Raw genomic sequence first — 16,303 nt, forward strand, 5'->3', positions numbered from 1 at the left:
CTGTCCAGTTCCACTCAGCAATCTGTAAATGTCCCATATAAAAAATCTGACCCCTTTCCTCCATTCCCAGAACAGTCTCCACAAATCCCATTCCGTTCTCTGACATGGTACAGCAGCTAACTACCAGGCCTCTCCTTCCCACTAGACTGTACCCTTTCCTGTTTTGTCGTTATGAGTCCAATATCAAACATGGTTTTGTCACCCCAAAGGATGCTCAAACTTAGACACTGAATGAATGAAGGTTAAATAGCATTGGGCATATTAAGTTTCCCACTTTTGAACACCACCAAGTAAAGCTGACTATGTTAAGAGAATTCCCACAGTGGATAAGATCTGTGATTTGCTGCCTGGCTTTTATGAGAGACAGGAGGCTGTCTCCACACATTCCTTCCTACTTGCCCAATCGCACTGATTCTTCACATAGCTTTCGATACTATACGGGAATCACCATGGATGGACCTGAATCAGTTAACTCTTTTTATCAGTTGGATTTCCTAAAAAGATGGCCCAGGGTGGTTGAATGTCACCTTGAAAGATAATAATTGAGGCTGGAAAGATGGTTCAGGGCTGGTAGCAGTGCTCTTGCGGAGGACCCAGGATTGAGTCCCAGTACAGACACGGTGACTCCCAACCAACTGCAATACCAGTTCTAGGGACTCCAGTGCTCTCTTCTGACCCAAGTGAGCAGGAACACAGTATATATTACATACACAAATGCAAAACACTCATGCACACAAAATAAAATGAATAAATCTTTAAAGAGACACAATAATTCATGTGACTTACTGAACACATCTCCCCTGGGTTTCTGAGGATCTGTCTGTATCCCATCATCAGCCGTCGTCACTTGAGGAGATGCGCTGGTGTCAGGAGCTACAGTTGTCAGTGTGGCGGATGGCCTTTCTGGGGTTGGTGGTGGTGGAGGGGTTGTTCTGACCTCTGTTGGCAGCGGGGGTGGGGGTGGTGGAGTAGGCTGTGGTGTTGGGTTTGGTGTAGGTCTTGTTGTTGGCTTATAAGTGGGCCAACTGGTGACGACAGGAGGAATATATGGTGTCCTCGGGGGCCACCTAGTGCTCCCCGCATCAGGAATCCTATTAGCATGTCCGCCATCACCCTTTAAGATTGTGCCGTTTCTCTCCGGCCCGTGAACTGGACCTGAAGGCTCAATCATGACTTTGGGGATATCTGAAAAAAAAAAAAAATCCAAAGATTAAATTAGTATGAAAATATTTCTCTCTTTAAAAAAGTGCAACGGGAAACACATGCACAGAAACACCTCATGCTAACGAGTCCTATTTTTCCATTCATGTTATCCTTTTCTATAAGAAGCCACAGGAGATTCTGATAACAAATGTGTGTGCTTTAGAACACATGAAAAAATATATTGGTGTTTCTGTAATGAATATGTATTACTGAAGCACAAAAATGTTTTCAACATCTACAAAGCAGTAGCAACAGAATGTTTCTCCCCAAATGTGGAAAGATTACATTTTTGTGAGAAACATCGTCTGTGCTGTGTTCCCCTCCTGCATGTGTGTTATGCAACTGTGTTTCAAACTCTACAAACTAGGCAGATACTGCCTAACCTACGCCTTAGATGTATTCAACTTGCACAAAAAAAAAATGAGTTTTATAACTGGCTTTTCCTCACATTTGCTAATTTATATTTGCTTTCTAAAAATAGATTTTCAAAATTAAAAAATCATCTGTCTATTTCCCATTGATAATCTTCACCAAAAAGAATCAATATTTAATCTGTCTGGAATGATAATATTCCAGAGTAGGAATCACTTCACAACACTTCAAAAGCCCTTTAATCCACAGAATTTTATGCCCTGTGGTTCTTCAGTAAATGTTCTACTCAGGAAAATTTTAAAAGTTATCTAGTGTTACATGAAATGTGCAGTACATTACGGCCTCCAGCTTGTTGGGCTTTCATCTTCAGGAGCTTGCATTTCGCATGTTTGTCTAGTAACCTACGACTCCAGAGACAACCTAAGAGCCAGGCGGTTTTAAATGTAGGGAAAATAAATACCGGAATTATTTCCAGTAGAAAACAAACATGCAGACTACATCCCAATTATCATAATGTAATGCTAACAGTGGATGTTTATTGCAGATTCAACAAACTCTAGTGCCTAGGGAGGGGCCCATCCTTTCTTTCTAGCTGAAAGGAAGCAACTCCCAGACTGTACTCGGGACAGTCTATGGCTTTGAATGCTAGTTATAGGATAGGTTGATATTCGTAGGTATGAAAACCATGTCTTCAATGACTGTTATCTTCCTCATCTTCTTCAGCAATGGCCTTCACCAACCCCATACTTCCTGAAGACGTGAGCAGAACAGGATTTACTCACACACACAGTGCCGTCCGTCACCCTCGTAACCATCTTTGCATTTACACTTGTAGGACCCGTGGACGTTGTAACATCGAGCAGAGCTGCTGCACTGGTGCTGCCCCAGGGCACACTCGTCGATGTCTGCATGGGGGCAGAAAAGCAAGTGGAGGGACACGTGACAACACGGAATGCACACCACGTGGGACAGAGGTCCACGTAAAACAGCGATGATGAACAGAAGAGACACGGTACAGCTGGCTTCAGAATGGCGGGTGGGGGAGGTAGACATTGCTCATTTAATTCCTGAACCCTCCCCCCCCCCGCCCCATCTCAGCAATCCAGTTATCACCACAGCTGCAGACTTCTCAATGCTACCAGCAGAAAGCTTACACAGGAATGGGACAGTTCCATTACCGTGACACTGGTATTTGCCTCCAATGTACATGAGGTCGAAACCAGCGTGGCACTTGCAGATGTAACTCCCAAATGTGTTGGCGCACTGCCTAAATCGAGGGCAGGAGACTCTTCCAGTAGCGCATTCATCAATATCTAGAAACGTAAGTCAATTGCATCTTAGGAAGGGCAAAGACAGACATGTCATCGTAATGGTATCTCCCAGCTACCGCAGGAACAAACAGGAATTCCGCATCTCCAGCTTTCAGCTCACCCCTGCCCACTGCAACACACACACCAAGCTCTTCTTCGCTCATACACAGCATCGGCAGATACTCTGCTGCGTCTACTTAGTTGCTTGAACTAGAAGCATGCATGCTAAACCTTTCGCCAAACAGGTCCGGTAAAACGTCCTGCTCTACCTACAGAAAACAACTGGAACCAGTCTGGCACCCCCCACCAGCCCATTCCTGCCCACCACCTCCTGCTCTGGACCGAGATAGGAAGTCATGGAACAGGACTTCTTGCGGCCACTCTTATCTCCTCCAAACCACTTCACCTCTCAGCAGGTTCTTTAATTTTTTTAAATTATTTTCTATTATGACTGTTCCGACTGCGTATAGATATGGGTACCATGTGCATCCCTGGTGCCTGAGGAGGTTAGAGGGAGTTGGGTCCCCCAGAACTGGAGTTACCGATGTTTGTGAGCTGTACTAAATCTACACTAGTACATGTGTTGGACTACAGGCTTAGCACTGTTCTAGAATACTGAGATGGCAGTACAGATGCTTGATGACTGAACTCACCCATACAGGTCCTCCCATCGGGAGCTAGCTGCAGGCCAGGGGAAGGACACTGGCACCGGATTTGTCCTTTGACCACATCACAGCCGTACTGACAGTTTGCCATGGAACATGAATGAGCACCTAAAAAAAGAATGACTGGCTGTCTCCGAGAGGCAGAAAGCACCTGTATCACAAGCACTTGTTTTCACGCGTCGTGCAATTGGGGACACCGATTCAACACTGGGGAGTCAATTAACCACCATTCTAAGAAGGGTGTAGCAGGGGTGAAGGATGACCTCCAAAGCAGGATGACTGACAAGTGGCCCTGCCCATCATCACCTGGAGAAGCCCTTTAATGTTTTAAAAGGATTGGAAGGCAGGGAGAGAGCTTTCTCTGACCTGTATCATTAAGGTAGAACTAAGGTCTTTCTCCAGATTACTCGAGTTAAATGAAAATCATAACCAAAATATATAATTAACTGTCTCAATTACACATTAAAATTCTTTGTGGGACAAAAGAAGATTTCCTAGTGAGCCCCACAATGTTAAGGGACTCTGGAATCATTGTCAAATGCAATTAGAGATATACTTTCTTCAAACAAAAGTTCCATTGATGTCTGTATAGCACTAAATAAAATTAGCTACTATTGTTTTTATGTAAAATTCATCTTAACTAATTGGTAATTAGGCAAAAATAAAAATCAGGTCGCTGCTTGTTGATTAGCACTGAAATTCAAGTTATTTGATTTTCAGCCAACAGAGAATTTTAGGGAAATGTCCATTTTAAAAACACAATCAAGTGATAACAGGACACATCATACAATTCTCTTATAAAGATACATACATGTAAGATTGACACTCTGAGGCCTGGGGATGCACTCAGTTGCTAGAATGCTTGTCTAGAATGCATGAAGAGTCTAACTCTAATACCTCATAAAGGCAATCGTGGCAGTGCTTGCCTGTAATCTCAGCACTCAGAGGTAGAGGAAGGAAGATTAGCCATTCACAGTCACTATCAGCTGTATAGCAAGTTGGAGGGTACCCTAGGATACGTGAGACCCTATTAAAAAAAAAAAAACTCAATTTTTCTGATGTTATATTCATTTTCACTTAAAGCAGTTTTTCTTCTTACATATTTCTTAAATTATCCCACGATTTATTGTCAAGAATTATAAAAACAAACTTGGAGGTATTTATGAACAGAGACGGTGGATTCTCTCTAAGCTATGTCTCAGTCATCATTAATCGTCTTTGACCTGGAATGGTTCTTCTATACCCAGGGAGAACGCTGGGATAAACATACTGAGAAAAGCATTAGAAAATGTGGTTCTTGCTCTAGACCCACTTATAAGCCCACCGATGGTGGCCTGTGCAGTAAGAGAATGTCGTGTCTATAAACATACACCTCTCCTTTTGATCCTCAGCTCCTGAGGCATGCATACAAACACAGGCACACATCCTGTCCAGTGGAGATGAAGAGGCGGCTTTCCCAAAGGCAGGCTACCAAAGCATGTCAGAAATCAAGCCTAGGGCACTTAGAAAACAGCTAGGATTCTTGACATACTTGAGCAGGACCCATCTGGCATAAGCATGTATCCGTTGAGACAATAGCACTTGTAGCTGCCGAACGTGTTCATGCACCTGTGCTTGCAGGGCCTCGGCTTCAGGCCGCACTCGTTTAAATCTGCAAAGAATGGGGATCAAAACAGAAAAATCACAAAACTCAGCAATGATGGGAAATGTTGAAAATGCTTCTCAATGTGGAAGATAAGAGGGGGGAAAAGGGTCATGACAGTGAAATCATCCCTTCCACGACAGATAAAGCCTGTGTGTACCATCTTAACACGAGCATCACACTAGGAGCAGCCAGATGTTGCTGGGACCATTATGGATCTCTGATTCTCTGTGCCTGTCTATAACCTCCACAAAGAGCAGCACCCTCGACCCAAGGGTGGCGGTGCTCTATTCTCTGGCTGCCATTAAGTTTCAACTACCTGTGGTTCTGCTATTAGACACTTGTGATAATGGATTCTACTCAAGAGGATACACATGACACTTTACACTCCATAGACTGCATAGAATCATAGAATGATTCAAACTTCTCAAGGACAGCTATGTTTCAGAGGGGAAAAACACTGCATGGATCCAACAGATCATTACTGTGACTTTTCTTATTCAGTTTGATAGGTTCTGTACTGACCTTGGATTAGAAGAAAATTCAGCTTCCTATTTTACTAATCCATTCAAATCACAAAACAAGTTTTAAAGTCTCCCAATAAATTTTCATCCATTTGGCAGTTAAGAGGAGCCCGTGGAAAACACTAAGGGACAAAACATCATTATGTATTTTATGTTTACTGCTTTAAATATCAATGTGAAATTAATGAATTCCACGATATAAAAGTTTTCCAGCACAAATTGAAAACTGCCTCAAGTCAACATAAAATTCAAAATGACTTAAAACACTGAAATCGCAATGCCCATAACATAGACCTTATTAAAAAGAAATGTGAGTACATATTTATTTTGTCTGGAAACAACAGCAGAAATGCCTTATTAGCATAATTTAATTATCAATTCATCTGTTACTGAATAAAAATACAGATAATATGTCTAGCTTTAAAGTTGTTTCCAAATCTAACCAAAATTACATCTGACCTGCTCATTTACAGGAGGTATGTAGTATTTCACTGAGGCATCCAGTTGCATTACACTTTAAAGTCACCAAATAAATAAAACATAAGAATATTTTCACATCTTACTGATTTACCAACTTGCTCTTTTTTTCTCCCCTTACCACAAGGTAAGCACATCGCCAGCTGGGTAAAGTCTGGAGAGGTCAGATAAACATAGCAAATACCTTTGTCATTTCCTGTGTTTTCTGCAATTCTTTGCTTTATTGTCTTTTGCCCAAAGGTTTTCAAAACAGAATCACATTAAGCATTTTTTTAAAAAAAATAATCTCTCTGTGCTCATAGAAGATAGATACTTCGTAGATTATCCTATCAAAAAAGTTGACACCCCCCCCTCCCCCGTTGAGTGAAGCAAGAATGCGTATGCTGGCCTGAGGTCAAATTCTAATCCCTGTTCATACTCTTCTAGTTTGTATTTGAAATTTTAATACACATTTGAGTCAGGAAATCTTTCTTATCTTCCAGAAGTTTGCCAGCATCCTTAACATCACTCCCATGGAGTTACATGGGCCTTGATGAATCCCGGGAGGACGGTATTTAAATTTGAGTATTCTGTAAGAGAGAATCTTTTCTTTTCCTGTGCTCAAAGCAGGTAACAAATCAGTGCTTCAAACTAAGTGTCGGATTTTATTCTGCATTTCAAGAGAGGGCTTCTTAAAGTATCAATTAAGACTCCCTAGTTTATTTTTAGAAAGCAACAGAAACTTCTGAAGGTTCCTTACCGGAACCAGCAGCTGTTCATAAGGCCAGGCAGCTCCCAAGCAAGGAGTGTTGGATGCCAGTGGGAACCTCTCCAGATATCGTGTTCCTGGTTAAAGCTGATGCCCAGTGGAGGCAGCGCTTCCACAAGCTGGCTCCAAGGCTGATCCATGAGGCTCCTTAGGATGCCTTTGGGGACCCAGGCTAGATTGCTATGGGTTGCCAGGGATCTTAAAGACCAACTTTATCCAGATTTATCTTTTCCTTGTCATGGGGAAAGTGCTTTGTGGTTAGGAATCTTAAAACTGAACTAACAAACTGTCATAGTTGTTAAAAATCTGAAAATCACTCCATGAAAAAAATAGGGAAAAGAAAACAGAGCATCCACCAGGTAAAAAGTGAAGGGACGCAGGTTATATTACTGACTATTAGATACTATGTAACAATCTAAGTATGTGGAAAGCAACTTGAGAAGCTGCCCTAGCAGCTGCTAACGGGCTGGATGAGGCTGCCTTGACAGGTGGCTGCTGTTAAGTCAAGCGTCCCTGATGACTGCCTGGCCCCATTTCCAACAAGCTTCACAGTAGCCCTTCCCGGAGCCACTTCAGGGAAAGAGAGCAGGGTTCCAGCCACTGTTCATCAACACTGACCCCTTAACAGATCCTGATGAGTAGGGAATACCAAAGCTCCCGGCATCATGTTGAAGAATTGCTTCCCTTCCATTTTCTTGAAAGTTTCTAGTCTATAGTTATCCTACCTGAGTTTTCTTTGTTGATCCAAAGCCTTACACAATTGAGTTATTCTGTGTTGCTTCTGATAAACGCGGTACTCGCATTTGTATTTTATCAAATTAAGCCAGAAATTTTTAAATGACACTTTCAAACTGTTGTAAATGTCCTTTAAAATGCACGAAAGACTCCTCCTGACTCTCACTGTCTCAAAGAAATTTAGAAGTTGACAGGCAAGTCTAGTAAATAAATGCTAGTGTCTTTTTAAGTTCACTTTAATCTTGCCCTGGAAGCATAATAGAGATCTGCAATAAAATAACAATGAACTTAATCATGCACACGTCTTCCTCTAAAGGATGCACTTGTATCTCTTACATTCAAACATTTTAAATCTTATGCATATAAAAAGCATTGTCATTATAGGGGCACATTTAAGCAGGTTGGTGGGTTTGGGAGCTTGGAGGGGGAAGGTAGAGACAAGGAGGGGAGCTGGCCCAGAACACAAATGCAAGCTGCATAGCATCGTTATTAGACTTCAGGGCAAAGAGAGTCAGAACCTGTATTAACATGCAGACACAGAAAGACAGTCATAATAAGATAGCCACCAAGTTTGACAGGAAAGCATCGTCCGTTCACTTCAGGGTATTTGGACCGCTTTCTTTCTGATGCTTAAGTCATATGATGTTTCAAAAACCTAACCTTTAAAACTTTATCTCACTAAATTAAGGCCATAGATGAATGCGGTCAAAACAGCAACCTCCACAACTTTCTCCTAATGATGAGCAACTCTAAAGCGAAGCCATTGTCCTGGTCCCTAGTACAGAACACACACAGGTTTAACACATTCCCCATTTGCAAAGCCAGTAGGAGCTCTCAGACTTTTTCAGTCGTCCTAAGTCCTCACGTCTGTGCATGTGAGAAATAAAAATCTAGAACTAGGAAAGTCTACCACCTTGCTCACCTTCAGCTTTTCCCGTCACCATGAAGATGACAGCAGTTTGGTGAGTGAGTCTCACTCCAGCCCCACAGATAACAGGGCAGGAATTCCTTTACTGTCCCCTACTACTGAGTGTTGCCAAGGCCAGGACACTTCAAATGGGTTTCCAATAAACAACTAATTAGAACCAGACCCGAAGCCTTTTGACATTAAACAGTGTGTGCACTGAATGAAAGAAGCCGACGTGTGGTGCGATTTCTAAACAAGCCTAAAATCCCATATCCCTGACAGTGAGAGAAGAAGGGTACTAAATTACATTTAAAATCTACCTGGAAAACGTCATTCAAACTTATAGCTTAGCAGAGGCGTTTCTGATATCGCCTACATACGAAAACACCAACTATCTATCTGATTTTCGGGAAAGGTTTCCAAACTCAGAGAAGAGGAGAAAGAGCAATGATACGCAATACAGTAAGAGAAGAGAGGGCGCCACGCTTTCCAAGGTACAGAGACTCAGCAATAGGTGACAATTCCCACGGCTTGCTCCACAGGCTCAGGCTGAAGGCTCGGCACTTCTGCACTGGCGTTTGCAAGAGTAAGTGCAGAAAGCCGTGCGGGTGGGCGGAGCGACCACCTGAGACAATGTACGCTCACCCCTTGAAGGTACACTTGTGGCTTGATGATCCGGGAATTGGAAAAGAGGCTGTTCACTGCCTTGGTCAAGAGGAGTTGGGTAGGAGGGCTCATCTTCACAGCAGGGAGAAGGTAATAAGAGTCAGCTTTGAACTGATGTCATTGTTAGCCCTAAAAATCTTCACAAGTATATATTAAACAGTTACCAAGTGTTGATGGAGCTTAAAAGGACTTTGGCTACTTCACAAATAATTTCTAACTCTGTTTTTCCCTCTTTTTTAAAAAAAATTCTCTTTCTGAAAACTTATGATAATCATCTTCCTTTCCAAAGAAAAATTACAAATTAATAATCTATCATTTTCATACCATTAAAAACCAAAATAAGACTAATGTGTGACTTTCATCAACAACAGAAGACAACAAAACCAATCAAGCAAATAACCCTGTTTAGGATATTAAAGTTTAAACGACCAATTTTAGACTTACCTTACATTGTTACATTGCTAATAATAGTTTAAAATACACCCAATTAATGCACACATGCATTTGCATACAGATTTGACCTACATCTTAGCATGGCCGATCATCATACTTTCATTCAGAAGTAAAAACTTATGCCCTATTTGGCTCTCATCTAATTAGAGCGCGCATTAGAAGCTTTATGAAAAGCCATAAAGATGAAGATAATCCATGCAGAACTGTGGTCATTGCTATTTAACAAAATGTCATGAGATGACTGGGCCCAAAGGGGAATGTCAAAAGGGCAGCCTCTCTGCTTCTGTTTTACAACACATTCTGTTTATCAGCCACTTAACTTTCTAAATCAAAGGCACATTTGTTTCTGGGGTTGGAACTTTTAAAAAGCGAAGTTGTTGATAACACCACAGTTAGGGGGAAAACTCTTACAATTGTGCTCAGCCAGGCAACTGACGTTCTGCCGTGAGTAGTAGGCCCAGATGGATGTCTGGCTCTGTATCCTTCTATACTGTTCTTTCCTTGGGCTCAGGAACTCAATATACGGAACAAAAACCAAGCCAAAGCACTAGTAATCGATATTTATAAATTGTTTCTTCCGAAATTAGTCTGAAACATACATTCAAATGTGTATTAATTTCTACAAAGTATATGATGGCATAATATCTTTACATGCTAAAAGGAATTCCCCAGTAGGGCATCTGTAAAAAGTTTATATATAATGGTATTCTCTCTTGGATGGGGGTGGATTTGTTCGGGTAGAGATACTTAAGGAGAAGGAAATGGGCATGGATAACCTTACTGGAGAATAACAAGGGAGAGCAAATGATTAAATACAATCTACCCAAAATTTGAGGTAGAATTCCATCTGCTGTGAAAGGCAGCATCTTAGAGAGAGAGCTAGTGATTTCAAAATCACAACTTTATACCTGACATTAGAGCAACAAATCCAGAAAGGACTCAGAAGGAAGAACAAGCCACTAAGGACAGCCGGAGTGTGGAGGGGTCACTGAATCCAGCCAGTTGGAGGCACAGCTTGCCCTGAATTCAGGCTATCCCCGGCATTTCCCAAGCCCTGGGTCAATGTCTGTTACTCATTCAAGCTGTTATTCTCTTGAGCAGCTGCTTCTGAAGCAGGTGAGACTTGTGGCAAGAATGTCTTACCCCAGTGCCCGACTTCAATCACGTGCTGATTTCCAGTTATGTGGAACTATTTCAAATTTGCTGCTTTTTGGCATTTCTTTCCTTGAGAAAAAAAAATGATTTCCTGTGTCTCTGAGGCACAATTACTACTTCTGAAAATGTGTGGGCCTCAATGAGAACAGTCAGTTAGTTTATTGTATGGTAATTCTGCACCATCTGTTCTAGGGAGGACTATAGGGACTCCAGGCTGAGCTCACACTTATCCAGGCCATTCCTCCCAGATTACAAGGGGCAGGGCTCAGTGAATGGATTCAGACTGTGTGAGATGTGATCTTCATGGAACTCTCTTATGACCAAGAGTCACTGTATGAATCGGTCATTCAGCCTGTGCTAACGGGAATCCAGAAGTCAGTGAGACAGCAAGAGGTCCTGGCTAGACAAGAGTGAGGCTTTCCAGCTGGGTGTGCCGGTTTTGCAGGGACAGTGAAGTCTTGAAGACACATGAGCTCCGTTTTTTATTTTCAAGAAAATGTGACTCTGATCTTTTGTTTTAAAATAAAAATTAACATTTTATTTCTAGCTTTTTAACTATAGTAGTCGAAATCTGTAGGAACAATTAAGAAGCTGAACTTGTGTAGCTTGTGCAAAAGAGTGAAATAATCATGTCTCCGTTACAATTTTTCGTTGAAAACTGGCATATCAAAGTGAGTATGGATTACGTAAGCCATAGCTCTAAGTCTTTTCTCTACGAGTTCTTGAGCTCAAGCAAGACAACTAATACCTCTGACCTTCAGTCTCTCTGAGTGGAAGCTGCACAGTTTCAGTATTTCCTATATCCCTATAACACACGGAACTCCACTTCATACAAGGCTGACCAACTCAACATTGGGAAAACAAGAAATCCTAGAATTTAAGACTTTTAAAACTTTACTTACATACTTAATGTGTGTGTGTGTGGAGTATTATGGCACATTGTGGAGGTCAGAGGACAACTTTATAAATTTGGTTATTTCCTTCCTCCTGTATGTGGGTTCTAGAAACCAAACTTGGGTTACCTGCCTTGTCCGGGAAGTGCTGCTATCTGCTGATCTCTCTCAGGGCCCCGGAATATAACTTTTATTATAGATAAAACAGTTTTCTTCATCACAAACACATTTTAATGAGTATCCATGAATACAAGTAAGAGAACATCCTTTAAGAAAAAATATTTTTCTAAGATTTACCATTCCTATTTCTAATTCTTTCATAATTGGGAGAAACAGCTATGAAAATGGCTGGAAAATGGTTGGGGTGCGAATCTTTTTATTTGTCATGACAGAGATGCCATGGCTTCCACACTGTATTCCTACCTTGGTTGCAGGTTTTCCCAGCAAATCCAGGATGACACTTGCACTTGTTTGGCCCGATGCACTCCCCATGTTTGCACTGTGGCTGACACACAGCTGCGGAAAGAGGAGAGTGGGTGTCAATCTCAGGTCAGCACTGCATCCCCCCCAGTAAAGCACCAAAGTCACGGACCACTGTGATGACATGAAAACTAAAAACTCACAATAAAGTAGCAATATTTATAAAAGCCCTGTTCCCTTCCACTGTCTACGCTACAAACAAACATGCATGCCATGATAGTCTGACTAAGAATGGTCCCCATAGACTCATGTGTGTGAATACTTGACCCAGAGGGAGTGACATTGTTAGAAGGTGTGGCCTTGTTGAAGGAGGCGTGGCCTTGTTGAAGGAGGCGTGGCCTTGTTGGAGGAGGGGTGGCCTTGTTGGAAGAAGTGTGTCACTGCACAGGCAGGATTTTAGGTCTTGTATGCTCAAGATATGCCCAGTGTGGCACATAGTGTCTTTCTGCCGCCTACAGACCAAGATGTAGAACTCTCAGCTACTTCTTCAACACCATGTCTGCCATGGTGCCCACCACAATGATAATGGACTAAACCTCCAAACTGTAAGCCAGCCCCAATGAGATGTTTTCCTCTATGAAAGTTGCATGGTCATAGTGTCTCTTCACAGCAATAGAAACCCAAACTAAGACAGAAGTTCATACCAGGGACTGAGGTATTACTGTGATAGACCTGGCCATTATTTTGTTTGAAGGAATGTAGACTTTGGGGCTTTGCATTAGAAAAGCAATTAAATGTTTGATGTGGGGCTTAATGGAACATGGAAAACAGTGGTGTTGATGGTGATTTGAAATGTGAGGGCACAGCTCAAGAGGTTTCAGAGGAAAAGAATGTTAGCTTGTGGCCTAGAGACTGTTCTTGTGATATTTTGGTGAAGTATGCGGCTGCTATTTGCCCTTGTTTGAAAACTCTGCCTGAGACTAACTTGAAGAGTTTTGGATTAATTGCCTTGGCAGAGGAGATGTTAAAACAGCCCAGTATGACACTGTCTTGTGGTTATTAATGTTCACGCTTAGGAAGGTCTATAAAGCAAGTTGAGTAAGGAAAGTTACAAAATGTACAATTTGAAGAGAAACATGACACCAGGAAATGGAATGGAGCTAAGTATTACATTCAAGGAGATAAACAGATTAAAGAAAATGCTGATATTAGATGGAATAAAGGGAGTGGGGACCTCAGGGCAAGATCCTACCCAGCTAAGCTCCCAACTTGTGAAAAGGAATTAAAGAAAAGTTTAGGGCTAGGTGTGGTAGTACACACCTTTAGTCCAAGTTCTCCAGAGGCAGAGGCTAATAGATCTCCGAGTTTGAGGTCAGCCTGATTTACAGAATGAATTCAGGACAGCCAAGCTTAAGCTATGAAGGAAACCATTAAAAACAGAAAGCTGATAAAGATGTAAATGAACAAGGGGGCTGAACAAGCAGAACTTGGCAGCTTTGGTCACGTGGTTCTAGCTTTAGAGTTAAAGACACAAGTAAAAGGTCATAAATTCTTCCTACGAGACTAAGGAGAGCCACTGAAGCCAGGTGTGTGGCAGGGGTGTCCTTGTGTGGAGGCCTAGAGAGACCACTGTATAAAACAATGGAGGTGAAGCCTAGATTTCCTTGGAGACCTCAAAACGTTGGAGATGTCAGAACCATGAGATACCTGCTGATGAAATCTGCTGACAGGGAGTGGAACCAACTCAAGAGAAAGAAGTGGGTTGCAATCAACAAAGACAAAAGGAGTTGAAGATCTGAAGAGGATTATGACATCAGAAATCGAGATATTTGGAATTTGCCCAGCCAGACTTTGGTCTTGCATTGGCCCAGTATTTCCTCACCATGCTCCCATGCCTCCCTTTCAGAACAGTAATGTATACCCATACCATTATATGTTGGAAGTATATGATCTGCTCTTTAGTTTTATAGGAGACTACAGCATGAATCTCAGAAGATACTTTGAACTTTGGGCTTTTAAACAAGTTTGAGACTGTTATAGACAAGGGAATTTTTAAATTGGAATGAATGCATTTCTGCATTATGTTATGGCTACAATCTTATGGGCTCCAGGGAGTGGAATGTGGTTGTCTCCCCTCCCCCAAATAGACTTATGTTTCAATGCTTGACCCATAGAGATTAGCATTATTAGGGGATATGGCCTTGTTTTATTAAATTTGACCATTTTGGAGGAAGTGTGTCCTGTGGAGGTGGACTTTGAGGTCTTAAATGCTCAAGCTATACTCAGTGTGGCACACAGTGTCCTTCTGCTTCCATGTTTCCCATCATGATAATGGAATAAATGGACTAAACTTTTGAACTGTAAGCTAGCTCCAAATATATGTTTTCCTCTATGAGATTTGCTGTGGTCACGATGTCTCTTCACAGCAATAGAAACCCAAACTAAGACATGCACATTTATCATATATGTACATATGTTTATATGTATCACTTGGGATTTAAAAAATGGTGTCTACTGAGGATACTACTCAAATAATTATTAGAGGGAACACATAGCTTCATGAAATAACGTTCACAGACAATTTCAAAACTTATTCTCTCAAATACACGTCAACAACAAAACTTAGTCTGAAGTTACTGGCTTTATAAGAAATCAATATACCTTTCCAGAACAGGATGTGACTTAGTGGTAAAGCCCTTTCCTAGAATGTGGGAAACCCTGGTATGGTCAGAAAACCAAGAAGACATAAATTTCTTATTAAGTAACAAAATATTTATTCTATGGGCAATGATAGTCTGATAAAATGATTAAAAATGAAGAAAGCTAAAATGAAGTTTCTCACTACTGTGAAGTACTCACAAGTATTTTAATCATCTTACTCTTTCTTAACCCTGGCCTACAGTAAAGTTTCTCTTCAACGTATAGTAGCTTCCTGTAGATACAGCTAGTTTGAAAGTTTCCAGTTTAACCTTATTCTTCTCTAACAAACATATCCACTTCTCTCAGGAACTCAAGTATCTTTTTCAATTTGGATAACAAACTGGATAAACAAATAAGTCTACCCTGTTTGTCTTGGGTCAATGGTTTTTCATAGGTATTCTTTGCATGCTCGGGGGACATCTGACAATGTCTGGAGATACTTTGAATTCTGCTGGCATACAGGGCAGAGAGGACATCTACAGTGTTCAGACATCTCACCCACGAACTATCCAAAAGACACCAGACTATCATGGAGCCAAGGCTGGGAAACACTATCCTACTGTTCCCAATATGTTCATGATGGTCAATATTATAATAGATGAGAAACAACAGTCAGCATGATTTCTGACTTCAAAAATCTCACAATCTATTTAAGGAGGCAAAACCTTTTCATGTTCATTTTTAGGATTTATTTTTAAGTCTCTCTCTCTCATCTGTATGTGTGTATATGTGTGTGTCTAAGTATGTACACGTTTGAATGCAGATGCCTGAAGAGTCCAGAAAAAAGGCATCAGATCCCTTAGAGCTGGAGTTATGGGCTGAGTCACCAAACATTGATGTTGTGAACACAGTTGGGTAGTCTGCCAGAGTAGTCCACACTCTTAAAACACTGAGCCATCACCACTCCACATCATTACACATTTTCAGTTCAAGAGAATGACTGTGCATGAGCACAAAGGTTAGCAAATATGGGTTCGAACAGAAAGCCTTCTAAAAACAGAAGTGCTACATCTTGAAACATGGGAACAGAGATGGAGAAAGATTACCCCATGGAGGAGAAAAACATGTAGCAAAGTGGACCATAGGCTAGTGAAAGGTGACTCAGGAGGCCTGGGTAGCTACAAGATGAGTAAATGTGCATGAAAGAGAAAGACGCAATTATTCATAATTGGTATGGGATGGTGGTGTTCCTGAACTTTCAAACTGAGGAATGTCACATGGGAAGTCTCTGATCAGGAGAATCGCTGCCTAAGTATTAAAGCTCTGAGTATATTCAAGTGGTGAATGCAGAACGAACCGGAAATGATTCAGAGGCAAAGGGAGCAATTGAATCAGAGAAGCTAGAACCAGTCCACCATGACTTGTGCTCATGACAGGTGAACTCGGGTAACCATCAAGTGAAAAGCAGAGAGGCCTTGGTCTGGGGCAATGCA

General features: G+C 41.5%; 1 protein-coding gene across 4 annotated transcripts in view; it reads right to left on the reverse strand.

The window, feature by feature from the left end:
* The window catches only part of Npnt (nephronectin), a 66,661-nt gene that overhangs the window by 22,512 nt on the left and 27,846 nt on the right, over positions 1–16,303 (reverse strand). For 2 of the 4 annotated variants that reach the window (XM_057793756.1, XM_057793755.1), the window contains 7 exons: positions 12,174–12,266; positions 9,229–9,321; positions 5,082–5,201; positions 3,539–3,658; positions 2,754–2,888; positions 2,358–2,480; positions 787–1,185 (listed from right to left, as the gene is read on the reverse strand). In XM_057793756.1, coding sequence (XP_057649739.1) covers positions 787–1,185; positions 2,358–2,480; positions 2,754–2,888; positions 3,539–3,658; positions 5,082–5,201; positions 9,229–9,321; positions 12,174–12,266 — 1,083 coding nt within the window. The remainder of the gene's footprint in view (positions 1–786; positions 1,186–2,357; positions 2,481–2,753; positions 2,889–3,538; positions 3,659–5,081; positions 5,202–9,228; positions 9,322–12,173; positions 12,267–16,303) is intronic. The other 2 variants (XM_057793758.1, XM_057793757.1) reach the window with 1 other exon arrangement.

The sequence above is a fragment of the Chionomys nivalis genome, chromosome 18, assembly GCF_950005125.1.
Source record: "Chionomys nivalis chromosome 18, mChiNiv1.1, whole genome shotgun sequence".
Classification (NCBI taxonomy): Eukaryota; Metazoa; Chordata; class Mammalia; order Rodentia; family Cricetidae; genus Chionomys; species Chionomys nivalis.